We start from the raw sequence: 14,229 nt of genomic DNA, 5'->3' as shown, positions 1-14,229 counted from the left end.
CTTCTTCTTCTTCTTCTTCTTCTTCTTCTTCTTCTTCTTCTTCTACTACTACTACTACTACTACTACTTCTTCTTCTTCTCCTTTTTTTCAAGCTTAATCAGATAGTAGCTCTTTCTAATATACCAGAGTTCTAGGTGAAGCTACCTAAAATGTTCATAGAACTGTCTTTAGATTATAGACTTGGAAAGGAATGAATGATTACATCTGTGCTACTCAACACAACCCTGTCTTTGGAAGAAACAACTCATATCACCTCAAGGCTTGCTCAACTCTGTAACGTTATTGCTAAGCTGTGACTAATGTCCATATAGATGCAAAGTCATAAAGTGAATCTACAGTTTCTTGAAGGAAGTAAGAGTAGCTCTATAAAAGTGCTAAACCTCTATAAAGTTTCCATTAGATAAATCCAACTTCTATACATTTAAACTTTTGGTAAAGAATCTGAAAAGATATTAAACAGCTAGCAATGAAACTGTGAGCCTGTACATACACTAGTGAAAAGGATTAATGGGAACCATATGTTTATTAACTAAACAGATCAGGGTGACCTGAGATCAGAGTTATCTTCCCAAGAGATAGGGTATAGTCAGGCTTGTGAAGAATCTCAAACCCTTCTTGCAGCTATGTCTCAGTTTGAATGAACATTAGACCAAAATTGTTTGCTTAAAATTTTTAGGCAGCAAGTACTCTTTCTAACAATATGAATAAGTTTGATTGACAGTGAGGTAGAAGTTCTATCAATGTTGACTAGCTGTCCAAACTTAGTATCTTGGTGTGACTCTAACCAAGCAAGTAAAAGATCTGTATGACAGGAATTTCCATTCACTGAAGAAAGAAGTGGAAGAAGACATCAGGAGATGAAAAGATTTCCCATTCTCATGGATTCACAGGATTAACAGTAAAAATGGCCATCTTACCAAAAGCAATCTACGAATTCAATACAATACCCATTGTACTGGCTGGTTTTGTGTGTCAACTTGACACAGGCTGGAGTTATCACAGAGAAGGGAGTTTCGGTTTGGGAAGTGCCTCCATGAGATTCAGCTGTGGTGCATTTTCTCAATTGCCCCTTGTGGGTGGTGCCATCCCTGGGCTGGAGGTCTTGGGTTCTATAAGAGAGCAGGCTGAGCAAGCCAGGAGAAGCAAGCCACTAAAGAACATCCATCCATGGCCTCTGCATCAGCTCCTGCTTTCTGACCTGCTCGAGTTCCAGTCCTGACTTCCTCTAAACCCTTTCCTCCCTAACTTGCTTCTTGGTCATGATGTTTGTGCAGGAATAGAAACTCTGACTAAGACAATCATCAACATTCCAATGCAATTCTTCACAGAGATAGAATCAGCAATTTTCAAATTAAATGGAGCAACAACAACAACAACAAACAACCCAGAATAGCAAAAACTACTCTTAACAATAAAAAACTCCTGGGGGGATTAGCATTCCTGATCTCAAGCTCTACTACAGAGCAATAGTGATTAAAAACTTTATGGTCTTGGTACAGAGACAGACAAGTAGATCAATGTAATAGAAGTGAATATACAGAATTAAACCCACACACGTCTGGTCACCTGATCTTTGACAAAGAAACCAAAACTATCCAGTGGAAAAAACATAACATATTCAACAACTTGTACTGGTTTAAGTGGTGGTAGGCTTGTAGAAGAATGCAAATTTATCCATTCTTTGCTCCTTGTACTAAGCTCAAGTTTAAGTGGATCAAGGACCTCCACATAAAACCAGATACACTGAATTTAATAGAAAAGAAAGTGGGGAAGAGCCTTGAACACATCCACATTGGGGAAAATGTCCTGAACAGAATACCAATGGCTCATGCTCTAAGATAAATTGTTGACAGATGGGATCTCATAAAATAGAAAAACTTGTGTAAGCCAAGGGACACTGTCAATAGGACAAAACAGCAAACTACAAATTAGGAAAATTTCTTTACCAACCCTACATCCAATAGAGGGCTAATATTCAATAGACACAAAGAACTCAAGAAGTTATACTCCATAGAATCAAATAACCCTCTTAAAAATGGGGTACAGAGCTAAACAAAGAATTTTTAACTGAAGAATCTTGAATGGATTAGAAGCACCTAAAGAAATGTTCAACATCTTTAGTCGTCAGGGAAATGCAAATCAAACCAACCACGAGATTCTACCTCACAATAGTCAGAATGGCTAAGATGAAAAACTCAGGTGACAGCAGATGGTGGCAATGATGTGGAGAATGAAGAACACTCCTCCATTGATAGTGACATTGCAAGATGGTACAACCACTCTGAAAATCAGTCTGGGAGTTTCTCAGAAAATTAGACATAGGACCCAACTATACCATTCCTGAGCATATATCCAAAAGATGCTCCAACATATAACAAGGACACATGTTCCACTATGTACATTGCAGGCTTATTTATAATAGTCAGAAGCTGGAAAGAACCCAGATGTCCTTCAACTAAAGAATGGTACAGAAAACGTGGTATATTTAAACAATGAAGTATTATTTAGCTATTAAAAACAATGAATTCATGAAATTCTTAGGCAAATGGATGGAGTTAGAAAATATCATCCTGAGTGAGGTAACCCAATCACAAAAGAAGACACATGGTGTGTACTCATTGATAAGTGGGTATTATTCTTAATGCTCGAAATACCTACAATACAACTCACAGACCATATGAAGTTCAGCAAGAAGGAACACGAGAGTGTGGATGCTTTAGGCCTACTTAGAATGGGAAACAAAATAATTATGGGAAGTAGAGTAAGGAAGGGATATGGGAAGGTGAGAGGTGGGGCAGGATAAAAGGGGGTGGTATCGGGTGTTAGAGGAGATGGGGGAGAAGTTCAGAATGTCAGGAAATTGAAATGAGTTGTGTTGCAGTGGGGAATGGGAAACTGATGGTAATCACTAGAAAGTCCTAGATCCTAGGGAAACAATAAGTTCCCAGGACCCAGTGGGGATGGCATTAACCAAAATACCCAATAAAGGGGAGATAGAACCTGTAGAGACTATATACAGTGAATAGGCACAGCCTCTAGTTGAGGGATGGGGCTACCCATCCATCTCAAAACTTTTAACCCTGAATTGTTCCTATCTAAAGATAATGCAGGGACTGACTGGAGCAGAAACTAAAGGAAAGCCCATCCTGAGACAGCAGCACCTATGGATCTATTCCCATCTTCAAACACCAAACCCAGACACTGGCTGATAGTAACAAGCGCTTGCTGATAGCAACAAGCGCTTGCTGATAGCAATGTGGTATAGCGGTACCCTGAGAGTCTCTGACAGAGCCTGACCAATACAGATGTGGATGCTTGCAGCCAATGGTTGGAAAGAGCACCAGGACCCGAATTGAGAAGTTAGGGCAAGGACCAAAGGAGCTGAAGGGGTTTGTAACCCCACAAGAAGAACAGCAATATCAACCAACCAGATCCCAGAAAGCTCCCAGTGACCAACGAGAGAGTACACATGGGGTGTCCCACGGCTCCAGCTGGATATGTAGCAGAGGATTGCCTTAACAGGCATCACTGGGAGGGGAAACTCTTGGTCCTGTGGAGGCTCAATACCTCAGCATAGGGGTATGCTAGGGCAGTGAGGTGGAGGTGGGTGGGTGGGTGTGGGTAAACAAATAAAATAACCTTATTATAAATAAACAGGAGAGGAGGGAGGGATCAGGGTTTTTTGCTGTTGGGTTTTTTTTTTTTAAACCGGGAGAGGAGATATTATTTAAAATGTAAATAAAGAAAATATCTAATAAAAAAATTTTAAAGAAGTAATTTTGACAAAAATCACAGTGTAGGAAGTAGCAAAAAGAAATCATCCAGACACATATGTTGTAATAAACCAGTTAACATTCCCTGAAGATAGAAAGATGTGATTCATGAAGGAGGGATTCAGTATGTGACTTCCTGCTGTTGCACGGTTGTCTATGCCCTTGGGATTATCTGTTAGAATATATAGGAACAGGAAATTAGCCAAATGTAGGACACCAGTGAAGCCTATCTCCAGAGTCAGAACTCATCCTGCTTAGGAAGTCCTTAAAGATGAAGACGAAATTGATTCAACCTCACTTTTGTAAGTAAATTACCCCCTGCTCCTCTCTAAGTTAAAGTGTCCAGTTCAGTGGTTTCCTTGAGTTAGTTTTTAATGGAAGTCTTTCTTTGGAATCTTTGATGTTCTATTTGGTGTGAAAAATATATTTGTTCATAGAACGCAAGGAGAAGAATTCAGCATAGAGTTTCTAATATTTTTTAAAATTACTTTTCATGGAAGAACCTGTACAAGGGCACAAAAGACAACTGGATTAGTAGTTCTTATCATCCTTTAATTTGAGACATGTTGCAATGTTCAAAGAGAGTCTGTGCTGTCTTTTCTATTGAAATGAGAGGAAGAGAAAACTGTTACTGTTGTCCAATGAGTAGAATTGATAGGAATCATTAAGCAGCTTCCAATGTATAGGGCACCATCCAGAACAGATAATATAGCTCAAAAGAACAAGGTTTTGGAGCTTGGGAATTTGGAACAATGGAAGATGTAAAGCCAGTGTGTCTAATTCTTGTCATCTCAAGGCAGGAGAAACACAATTGTGATTGTGAGTATTGCATGTGAAACACAATTGTGATTGTGAATATTGCATGTGAGTTTTCCCACTGGAATATATCTGAAGAATCTTTATGTTCTGAAGCCTAAATTAGACAAACTTGTTAAATTATGTCTTAAAGTGTTTTCTAGTTTATGTCTTAAAGTGTTTTCTAGTTTAGCACAAGCCAAATGACATCACAAACAGGAAGAACAATGGCGTGCTGTGAAAGTGTCATATTTTGTAGGTGACATTTTCTATTTAAAAGGATATGGTAACAAAAATATTTTAAATGAAATAAGAAGTCATTTTATGTTTCTCATTTTTTGAGAATTTTATGCATGAATACTGGGTTGTAAAACACATCCAAATTTTTACAAACACATTCCCATGGCAGAGTTTTCTGTCAGAAATATGTGTAATATTCTCTCTATGAAGATTTGAGGGACTAAGTACATATGTTGGTGTTCTGACTTCTACATCAAGCAATAATAAGCCATTAGAATTTTTTTCATTGTGGAAGACTTTTCCTTCATAAATATAATATATAATATTCAGATTAAAAGTATGTGAACCTAATCTCACAGAATTACTATGCAGATCAACTTTAAAGAAAATGATCTGAAGTTTTTGATGAAATGAACTGAGTTTTATCATAAGTTAGCAATTATAAAGTGACATCGTTTTTCAGAAGAACATTCTCATCATCTTCTGTATTAGGGATCATCATGTGTTTACTAATTGAAAAACATGTAAAACAAGAAAACTGGTAAAGTGTGTTATCCTTGTCCCATCAGTATCAAATCCACTGATGTCAGACATGAGGTGTAAAAATTATAAATTCACTATAAATTTGGTAATTGAAAATGACCTCAAATGCCAAAGAAACTAAGCCATCTAAAAATGACTAAAAATACTAGTTTAGAATTAATTTCAGTTCCTGATATTTGTAAAATTCAGAACCACTTCTGAAACAATACAAAAACACGGTAAATCTCCTACTTCTCTAATTGTTAAAGAGAAACATAAAATTGCCTAGGTCATCACAATGATTTTTATCTGTCATTCCAGAAATCCAATATGAAGTTATTCCAAAAAGAAAGGAAGAAAGGAAGAGAGTAAGAAAGAAAGAAAGAAAGAAAGAAAGAAAGAAAGAAAGAAATGAAGAAATAGAAAGAAAGGAAGGAAGGAAGAGAAAGGAAGAAAGAAAGAGGGAGAGATAGAGAGAGAGGAAGGAAGGAAGGAAGGAAGGAAGGAAGGAAGGAAGGAAGGAAAAGAAAGAAAGAAAAAGAAAAAAAATAGCCAGATAAAAATTTCCTGAATCAGCTGGGTCTTGGAACACACAGATTACTTGCTGCCTAGTCCCTAAGTGACTCTTGTTTCTATGTTTCAGGCACATTCCTACTGCTGGTGGTTTCAAACCTACTCCTGTGGGAGAAAACTGCATCAATTTCTGTATGTCGCACAGAAGAGGAAGGCTGCATGAAACCCCTTCTAGAAACATTTAACAGTGCCATGCAGCGAGCTGAAACCATCCTTAATCTTACTGAGCAAATGCATCAAGAGTATGTAAGTATTTCAACCTCCATGTTAATGCTTGAATTTCACTAGAACCTGAGACAGTAAGAATCATAACACAGATATTAGAAAATACACCTTCATAGGTAAAGGATTCTCCAACTACTGAAACAGAGACAGGGCCAATTGAGCAGTGTCATGAACTTTATAAAATCTAATGGTATTTGTGTATTATCTCTATTTTACTTAAAAAAAAATCTATGAGATAAGCCTTTAAAATGTGCCTGGGCAAAGAACTCTCATTTTCTGTTGTTGCATTCAGGATCATGAATTTCCATTGGCCATGTTCATTTAACACACTGCAGGTACTCTCTGTAGAAGATGTATATTACAGTGAACTATATATTTGTTACAGAGGTAAACTGAAGTATCTGAGGAAGCAAGAAAGGAAAAAAAAAGAGAAAGAAAGAAAGAGAAAGAAAGAAAGAAAGAAAGAAAGAAAGAAAGAAAGAAAGGAAAGGAAGACAGAAAGAAGAAGGGAAAGAGGAAGGGAGAGGAGGGGAGCTAACCTAAGAAACCCCTAAATGCCAGGAATTGTGGTTTAAAGATTTCACTGATAGAGTTTGTCCAATATCAGGGCAGGACTAGAAGCATATCTGATCCTTTTTTGTAGATTCTTGCATATTATTTCTCAAAATCAGGAATTACAAAAGAAGTTGTATAAATAGGCAAACCTTCAAGATAGACATGAAGAGAATATGTCTCTCTTTGCAATAAATATGTCTCTGTGCTGGTTTTTTTTACTGAATAGATTTTATTTTCTTCCCTTAACATGATTCAGCTCCACAATGAATTCTCTTCCAAACATTTTGCAGTCTTTGTAAGTACCTTCCTTTCTTCCATCTGCTTCTCAAAAAGAGTCTCATGTCCACGATTTCAATTTAGATAAGAAAGCATTATACAGTATTTATATTTTCTGTTCTTAACTGATAGTTTTTCCACTTCTTAACATCCACAATAATCCATCATCTTTCAAGACTTAGCTTGTTACATAAAATAAATAAGATATTCTAAAGTATATATTTTAGTAAATTTAGTATTTTATTAAACAAGCAATGACTAATACATATCATTATTTAATATTTTTTATTTTGTTAAATTAGAGTTTACATAGAAATTATTGTAAAATAGTCTATGTTGTCAGTTATTTTATCATAATATATGCAATTTTATTGTAAAAATATAAACTTGCATGGATATATGTATTTAGGGATATAATTATTAAATTAATAATTTGGTTTTCTGGGTAAATAAATATCACTATTTGTGGACAAAAGTAGGAAGACTAATACATAAATGTTATGGCTTTGTGCTGACAAACTAGAGAAAGATGATAATTGAAACACTTTTTAATAAACTCATTCCTTTCAGTGTCTGCTTTACATATAGTAACTTTTAGGAAAGATGAGAACATAGGAGTGTAAGAGAGGAAGAAGTTAAACATTCAAAACGTAGAGAAAAACTAAATTAAGTTACAGATGTAAGAAATAAACACTGAGTTAGGTGATGGTCACTTTATTAATTCTGCAGTATCTTTTTTATGAAGTACTTATTTTGAAAATTTACAAAACCATCAAAATGCATTAATATTCTGGTCAAGATGCAATTTATCCAGTTTCTGATTTCAAACTGAACTTTTGTTCTTATTTGCAGAATTCACAGTTGATTAGGCAGGATCAGCTTGTTCTCAGAGCCAGAACTTACTGCCACTCAAATATCACCAACCCTCCAATTACTGGACCTGAGTACATAAATATTAGAGTGAGTATCTTTCATAGGTTTTTCACAAGACACCAGAAGCAGTCTACTGTGTTTGCAATGCTGTCACTTATGGCAGGCATTATGATAGATGCAATAACCATGCATGCAGAAAATATAAAGGTAGTGTATTAAAAATGATCAAATTATATTGTTCATAAGTATAACTAAATACCCAATAACTGTAGCAGATACACAGATACACCATTTAGAGACTGGCATTTTTAGAATGAGTTGCCATTGAAATTTTACTTACTATTTTTTAAGATACTTTGAACTAAATTGGCTATCTATGGTTATATACTTACTCCTACGTAAGTGACGTAAGTGATGACAACATTTCTGTATTATTATATGTTGCTAATAGATTCTGTATGGTGGCATTCTACATTACTGAATACTACACCCTGTTTCTTCCATTCTTGGTTTCCAAATATGCTCTGGTTCTATTTTATTTCCCCTTTTCTTCATGTCTTTATGATTCTCTATGTCTGAACTAAGAGCCAGATGAGCGGAATAGTTCCATGAAATACTAGTTTATGTTCCTTGGGATATATCAATTCTTCAGTTGATGATGAGAAGGTCTACATATCATTGGAGTTCTACGTTACGATATGATACATTTCTTCACCCATACATGCCAACAAATATTCTGCTCTGTCAGTGGCAAGGAGAATGCACATTCATGAGTATCATGCTGTTTTCAGTGTATCCTTGTTCTAATTTCTTAGAGTCATCTAGAAATCATAAATCTGTATTTTAATAAACAACATGATTTATTGGTGTGTATGAATCTCTGAGTGAAAAGGATTTGAGCCAATTTTTCTTAGCTGGTGGCATATATCTTTCCTGAGTTGAATATTATTGGCCCCTATTGAGTCCCAGCAAGACTTATTTTACCAATTGATAAGCAAATAATCAAATAATAAAGATTTCACTGAGAAGGAAGTTGTTAGAAATGCTGAGGAGAACAAAACATGATGACGTTACCTCGGGGAATGGGGGAAATGTACATTTATAATCAAGATAAATTGTATTATTTTGTAGACAATAGACTAATTTTTAAAATTTTACATTTCCATACTATGCAACATCTGTATAACATGTGCCATATATACATTGTAAAAAACGTTTCAGCTCAGCTTTTTCATATGAATATCACATATAACAAAGTTGCTGTGCCGAAATCACTTTATTTAAATGGTTCTATTGTTTTTTACAGACAAAAAAGTATTTAAAAATGTTGATCAATTTTGTGGGTGCCTGGATGAGCCCTCTATACCATCTAGCAATTGAACTTAGTGCCATGCAAGATGTCCCTGAAACGATCCTCTCAAAAGCCAATGAGATTGAAGAGAACAACAGAGAACTCCTGAATGACCTTATGTGGATACTCAACAAGGTGAGAAATTTCCTGGTAGTTATTTTCATCCATAGAAGAGGTGGGTTGTATCAATTTAATAAAAAGAACATTTTAAAATACATCACTTTTTCATAATAAAACAAAGATGTATGGTTTTGTGGACAATCAACCACTTAGATGGTGTTTCTCAGCCTATGGGTCATGACTCCTATGGGTGTCAAAAGGCTTTTTCACAGGGATCACACATCCTGCATATCAGATATTTAGCACTACTATTATTTTCAGTATCAAAATTACAGTTATGATGTAGCAAGAAATGTAATTTTATGGTTGAGGTTCACCACAGTATGGGGAACTAAATTAAAGGATCATAGAATTAGGATGTTTGAGAACCACTGCCCTAAGATGTTGCCAAAAACTTCAACTTTTTCAGAAATGTTTCTCATTTCCTCTCTCTCTGTGAATCAGAATGAGACACAACCATTGCTCAGGGACATTTGGAGGACACCTTTCCTTTGTGGAGGGAAAAGAGCTTAGGTCATTTGACTGCAGCCATTCCTTGGCTCTGTATATTAAGTCACCATCTGATCCTCATCACATATGAGATTTTCATACAATAGACTGAATGGAGAATGTATTTAGTTGAAGTGATTAAAACAATAGTGGTACACATCAGCTTCTGTGAAATACATACTTACTGATATATAAGAGTTTAATGAGTGAGAAAGTGACATAAGTTACTCCATTGTCCCAGAGTCAAATAGAAATTTCCTATATTTCCTCTGCTTCTAAAAGGGCATTTTTCTGTGTGATTAATTACATTAGAAAAAATGCACTGGAGTTTTTTTGATCATAGATGCTAAAAGACTAACTGCTTGAGAGTCTCTTGGCTTAGATAAATGAAAACCCATAACTTTGACTGAAGCAGCATATTTCTGAACATACTTCTCTGACTGAACACATAAAAAGCAAGGAGAAAGGAACACTAGCAATATAATCAACAGATAACTTACTTCTGTTTTGATTTTCAGGCTTATCCTACAGCAAAGATGAAGAAAGTATTTCCAAGCTGGGAACATCTTTCATCCATGAAATCAACTGACAAAAATCATCAATTTTTGGCAATATTTAACTTGTCTCACTGCCTACGTGTGGATATATTCTACACTAAATACCACCTCAGAACATTGAAATGTCGCATAACTGGGAAAGATTGCTAAGTAGAAATTTACCCTGTCTGCTTTGGAGATGGTCCATGGCAGTCCATTGCATGGAAGTTTCATTTAATTGTGTACCTTTTGAAAGTATGTATGTTATCATGGGTCTCTTTTTTTAAAAAATAGAAGCCTTCTCTTTACAAATGTCCTAATCTAAAAAGCCTATTTATTTATCTTTTTGTTCATTGAATAGAATATCTATCAATACAGGTAGGTTCCTCAATCAGGACTTACATAAAATTCATTTGATGACAATTAAAATACCTCTTTTTTTATATCTGTCTGCCATCTATCTTTATCTATCTGTATATATGTTTATCTATCCATCATCCTATCTATCTATCTATCTATCTATCTATCTATCTATCTATCTATCATCTGTCATGTACCCCTGACATCTATCTCTACCTATTATCTATCTAAAATATATCTGTTATCATCATCATCTATGTAGTATCTCTCTGTGTTGGTATCACATGCAGAGGTGCTTGTGATAGTGTTAATTTTTAAACAAACAAATCTAGAGAGGGAAAATGTAGCACAAAATATCCCAAAGCTAGAGAGCAAAATAAAGAGTCTAAGTACCCAAGAGATTTTAAGAAGAAAAATATGAAAAAAAAAAAGAAAAAAAAATGGCCTTAGTGAATGATAGTCATGTGAATATGACAGAAAATATTTATTTTTTGTCTGAATAGATTGAAACTAAGATGTATATGTTTCAGCATGATAAGAATAATTCCCTTTCCATTTATAGGTTAGATGTAGCTCTAAAGTCTTGCATTCATAAAAATCTCATTAAAATTGTGAGAAGAGATGAGAGTCTCATTGGCAAAATTATGGCCATGATTTTACTTACATTGTCTCTTCTCTAGGAATGGTTAAGCATAAAATAATGCTTAAAATAGAAAAGAGTCTTTAGGATCTGGATGACTGACAAGGGGTTGTAAATATGGATTGCAAAGTGCTAATGCAGTCAAGACAAGAAAATGAAAATATTAAGCACAGAGCTCACTAGAAAAGAAATATGGTAAGAAATATTCATGGTCAAGTAAGTCTTTTCAGTGAAAATGCTGACAATATGGCAGGTATGGTGGTATGAACCTCTGAAAGGCTGTAAAAATTTGCTAACAATCCTCTACTAGGTAGAAGATGAGCCAGTGGTTCCTACTGCACTCTATACAATGTAAAAAAAAAACAAATCTCTTAGAAGTAAACACACCTCTCAAAACAAATTTATTGATGTTGCCTTCTTGCAATTATAATATAAATGCTATGAAGATATAATATTAAGAAATGGGCTTTTTCTTTCCTTACCTATTTTTGTGGCAGAATGAGGTGGCAGATCACTGAGCATATAAAGGATATACCTTTCCTTAGGGATAGGCAATTATCTGAAACTCAGAAACTCCTCCATGTATAATTCTCTCATGTAGCTGTGTAACATGGATGCATGATGTACATCACATTTTGAATGTCCTTCTCCAGGAGGTAAATTGCATCCTGCCTTAGTATGAATGACAAAGGGGAGTCTATGCAGGAAAAATATTCAACCAAACCAGGGGGCTCTTTCCTAAAACTTTGCTGACAGACAACTCTAGGGCATAGGACTATGCAAAGAACAGTGAAAAAGTGGAAAACGGTGAAGCAATAGGTTTGAAAGATCTGAATGGGCCCTGCTTCTTCTTGCCAAATATCTACATACCAACTCTTGCTAATCATATATTGGAGTCTCAAGTGAAGAAACCTTAGCAATTCATAGAGCTATACATAATAGTCTTGGAAAAGAAGTAAGGTTGCGATCTGTGCTACTCAATATAGGGGTCTGCTTTGGAAGAAATCGCTGATACACGCAAGAGGCCTGTTCATGATATGTAACACCATTGCTATGATGTAAATTATGTCCCTGTAGATGCAGAATCAAGAAGTGGATTTGTTGGTCTTGAAGCAGGAAAGAGTAAGTCTACAGAAATAGTGAACCTCTAGAAAACTTTTATTACATAAATACAACTTCTATAAAACTCCCTCATATGGTGAGACTTCAGGAAGGATACTAAAGATATCTAAAATAATTTGTAAGATATTACATACATGAAGGTGAATATTCCTGTGAAAGCTATCTGTTTATTCAATAAAATCCCAGGTTTCAGAGTGATTTACTTCCCTACGATTTATTTGAAAGGTGAGATTCTGAGGCCAGTCACCTGAATAATGCTGCTGCATCTTCTGTTAGATATATACTTGAACTAATTGGGAGGACTCAGTGCTGAACTCAGTCTTGAAAATTAGGCTAGGATTGAGGTGGAAACACACTCTTTATTGATTGAGTTTCAGAGTTGGGAAGCACGATGAAGTTGGTCTGTGGAGAATCTTCAGTAATGGTACTATAGTCCAGGTGTTAATCCCAGCAGCAAGTATATAGTCAGCCAGGGTACAGTGGACATTTGTTTGTGGTGCAGTGAACAAACTTCTCACATGTTTAAGTCCAATTCTAAGGAAAGAATCTGTAATATGTATTTTGAGTCAATGCACAATTATATATTATACATATATGTGTGTATATGTATGTGGTATATATATATATGTATATATACATACCACAGGCCTCCTGCTGCCCTAATGTGATTGGACAGGGATAATTCTGCAATGTGTATGTGTGTGTGTGTGTGTGTGTGTGTGTGTGTGTGTGTGTGTGTGTGTGTATTCAATGGAGGCCTGGGAAAGGGAAGCAGAGCAAAGAGTTACAGAGAGAGGGAGCATGGCAGGAGTAAGAGAAAGAAGGCAAGATGGCTAACCAATATTTGGGCAAGAATCCTCCAGAAAGTTAAGATTATTATATGAAGAGTTAGAGATGTATTTTTTTTATTATTTTTTTATTTTATTAAGTGAGTGAGTAGTGCTAAAAGTGAGTCATGGATCACATGTACTCTAGAGAGGGAATTGAAACAAAGAAGACAGCTAGCAGGGCTGAGTGCTCCTGCTGTGGCAAATTACAGGCTGCTTTGTGTTAGGAGGAGAATGAAATTTGCCTATCACCTAGGACAGAGGGATTACACTGAATTTAAAATTAGGATTATCTGCTTTGAGGATAAATTTATATTCAGATTCTATCTGAGTCACATAGAAATTTCACCTGCGGCTTGGAACTAGATAGGGAATATTAGTCGCTGACTCCAGAGTAGAGATGGCAGTGATCATCATTGCCTGCTTTGAACAGGTGTTAACTATCTATGTCTGTGGCTCCAGGTACAGAGCTCAACCGACAGATATTATACAGGTATTAATAAAATTTGTCTGTGGCTCCAAGCAGAGAGCCAAATGGAAAAATGGTCTGGATTGTTTAACCAGCCACAGGAAGTTCATATTCTGCTAACATGGCCTCTACAGGGACCTTGAGTGTCTTTTCCTGCTTGGCAAGATCGGAGAGGCCTAGTATAGGCACATAAAATATCGTAGTTTACTTCAATTTTTTTAGATTGTTTTGATTTTCAAAATGGGTATGATTTTGAGTTTTGTGGTTATATTATTCCTCTGGGAGAGATGTCTAAATAAAGGGTTTTCTGATTACTGGCTCAAGGATATGCTGATTATTGAGAAAGGTTTGTCATTTTGTTTTTGGAAAAAGTGATTAGGGTATTTACTCTTTCCAGAGTTCTATGGCTCATATATAACCAAAGGAGATCTTCAGAGGACTAGATTCCAGAGAATTAAACAAAGAAAAAACATATCTTGATG

The 14,229-nt window shown here is 35.6% G+C and overlaps 1 protein-coding gene across 1 annotated transcript; it reads left to right on the top strand.

The window, feature by feature from the left end:
• The first annotated feature begins 3,984 nt into the window (after positions 1-3,984).
• LOC116081963 (prolactin-8A9-like) lies at positions 3,985-10,581 on the top strand. The gene is made up of 6 exons (XM_031358741.1): positions 3,985-4,076; positions 5,975-6,150; positions 6,941-6,979; positions 7,813-7,920; positions 9,140-9,319; positions 10,312-10,581. The coding sequence occupies exons 1-6, from the start codon at positions 4,046-4,048 to the stop codon at positions 10,498-10,500; spliced, it is 723 nt and encodes a 240-aa protein (XP_031214601.1). The 5' UTR covers positions 3,985-4,045; the 3' UTR covers positions 10,501-10,581.
• Positions 10,582-14,229: the final 3,648 nt, after the last annotated feature.

The sequence above is a fragment of the Mastomys coucha genome, unplaced genomic scaffold (genome assembly GCF_008632895.1).
Source record: "Mastomys coucha isolate ucsf_1 unplaced genomic scaffold, UCSF_Mcou_1 pScaffold7, whole genome shotgun sequence".
Lineage (NCBI taxonomy): Eukaryota > Metazoa > Chordata > Mammalia > Rodentia > Muridae > Mastomys > Mastomys coucha.
Note: the sequence above shows the minus strand (reverse complement) of the source record. Positions and strands in the feature narration are given on the sequence as shown.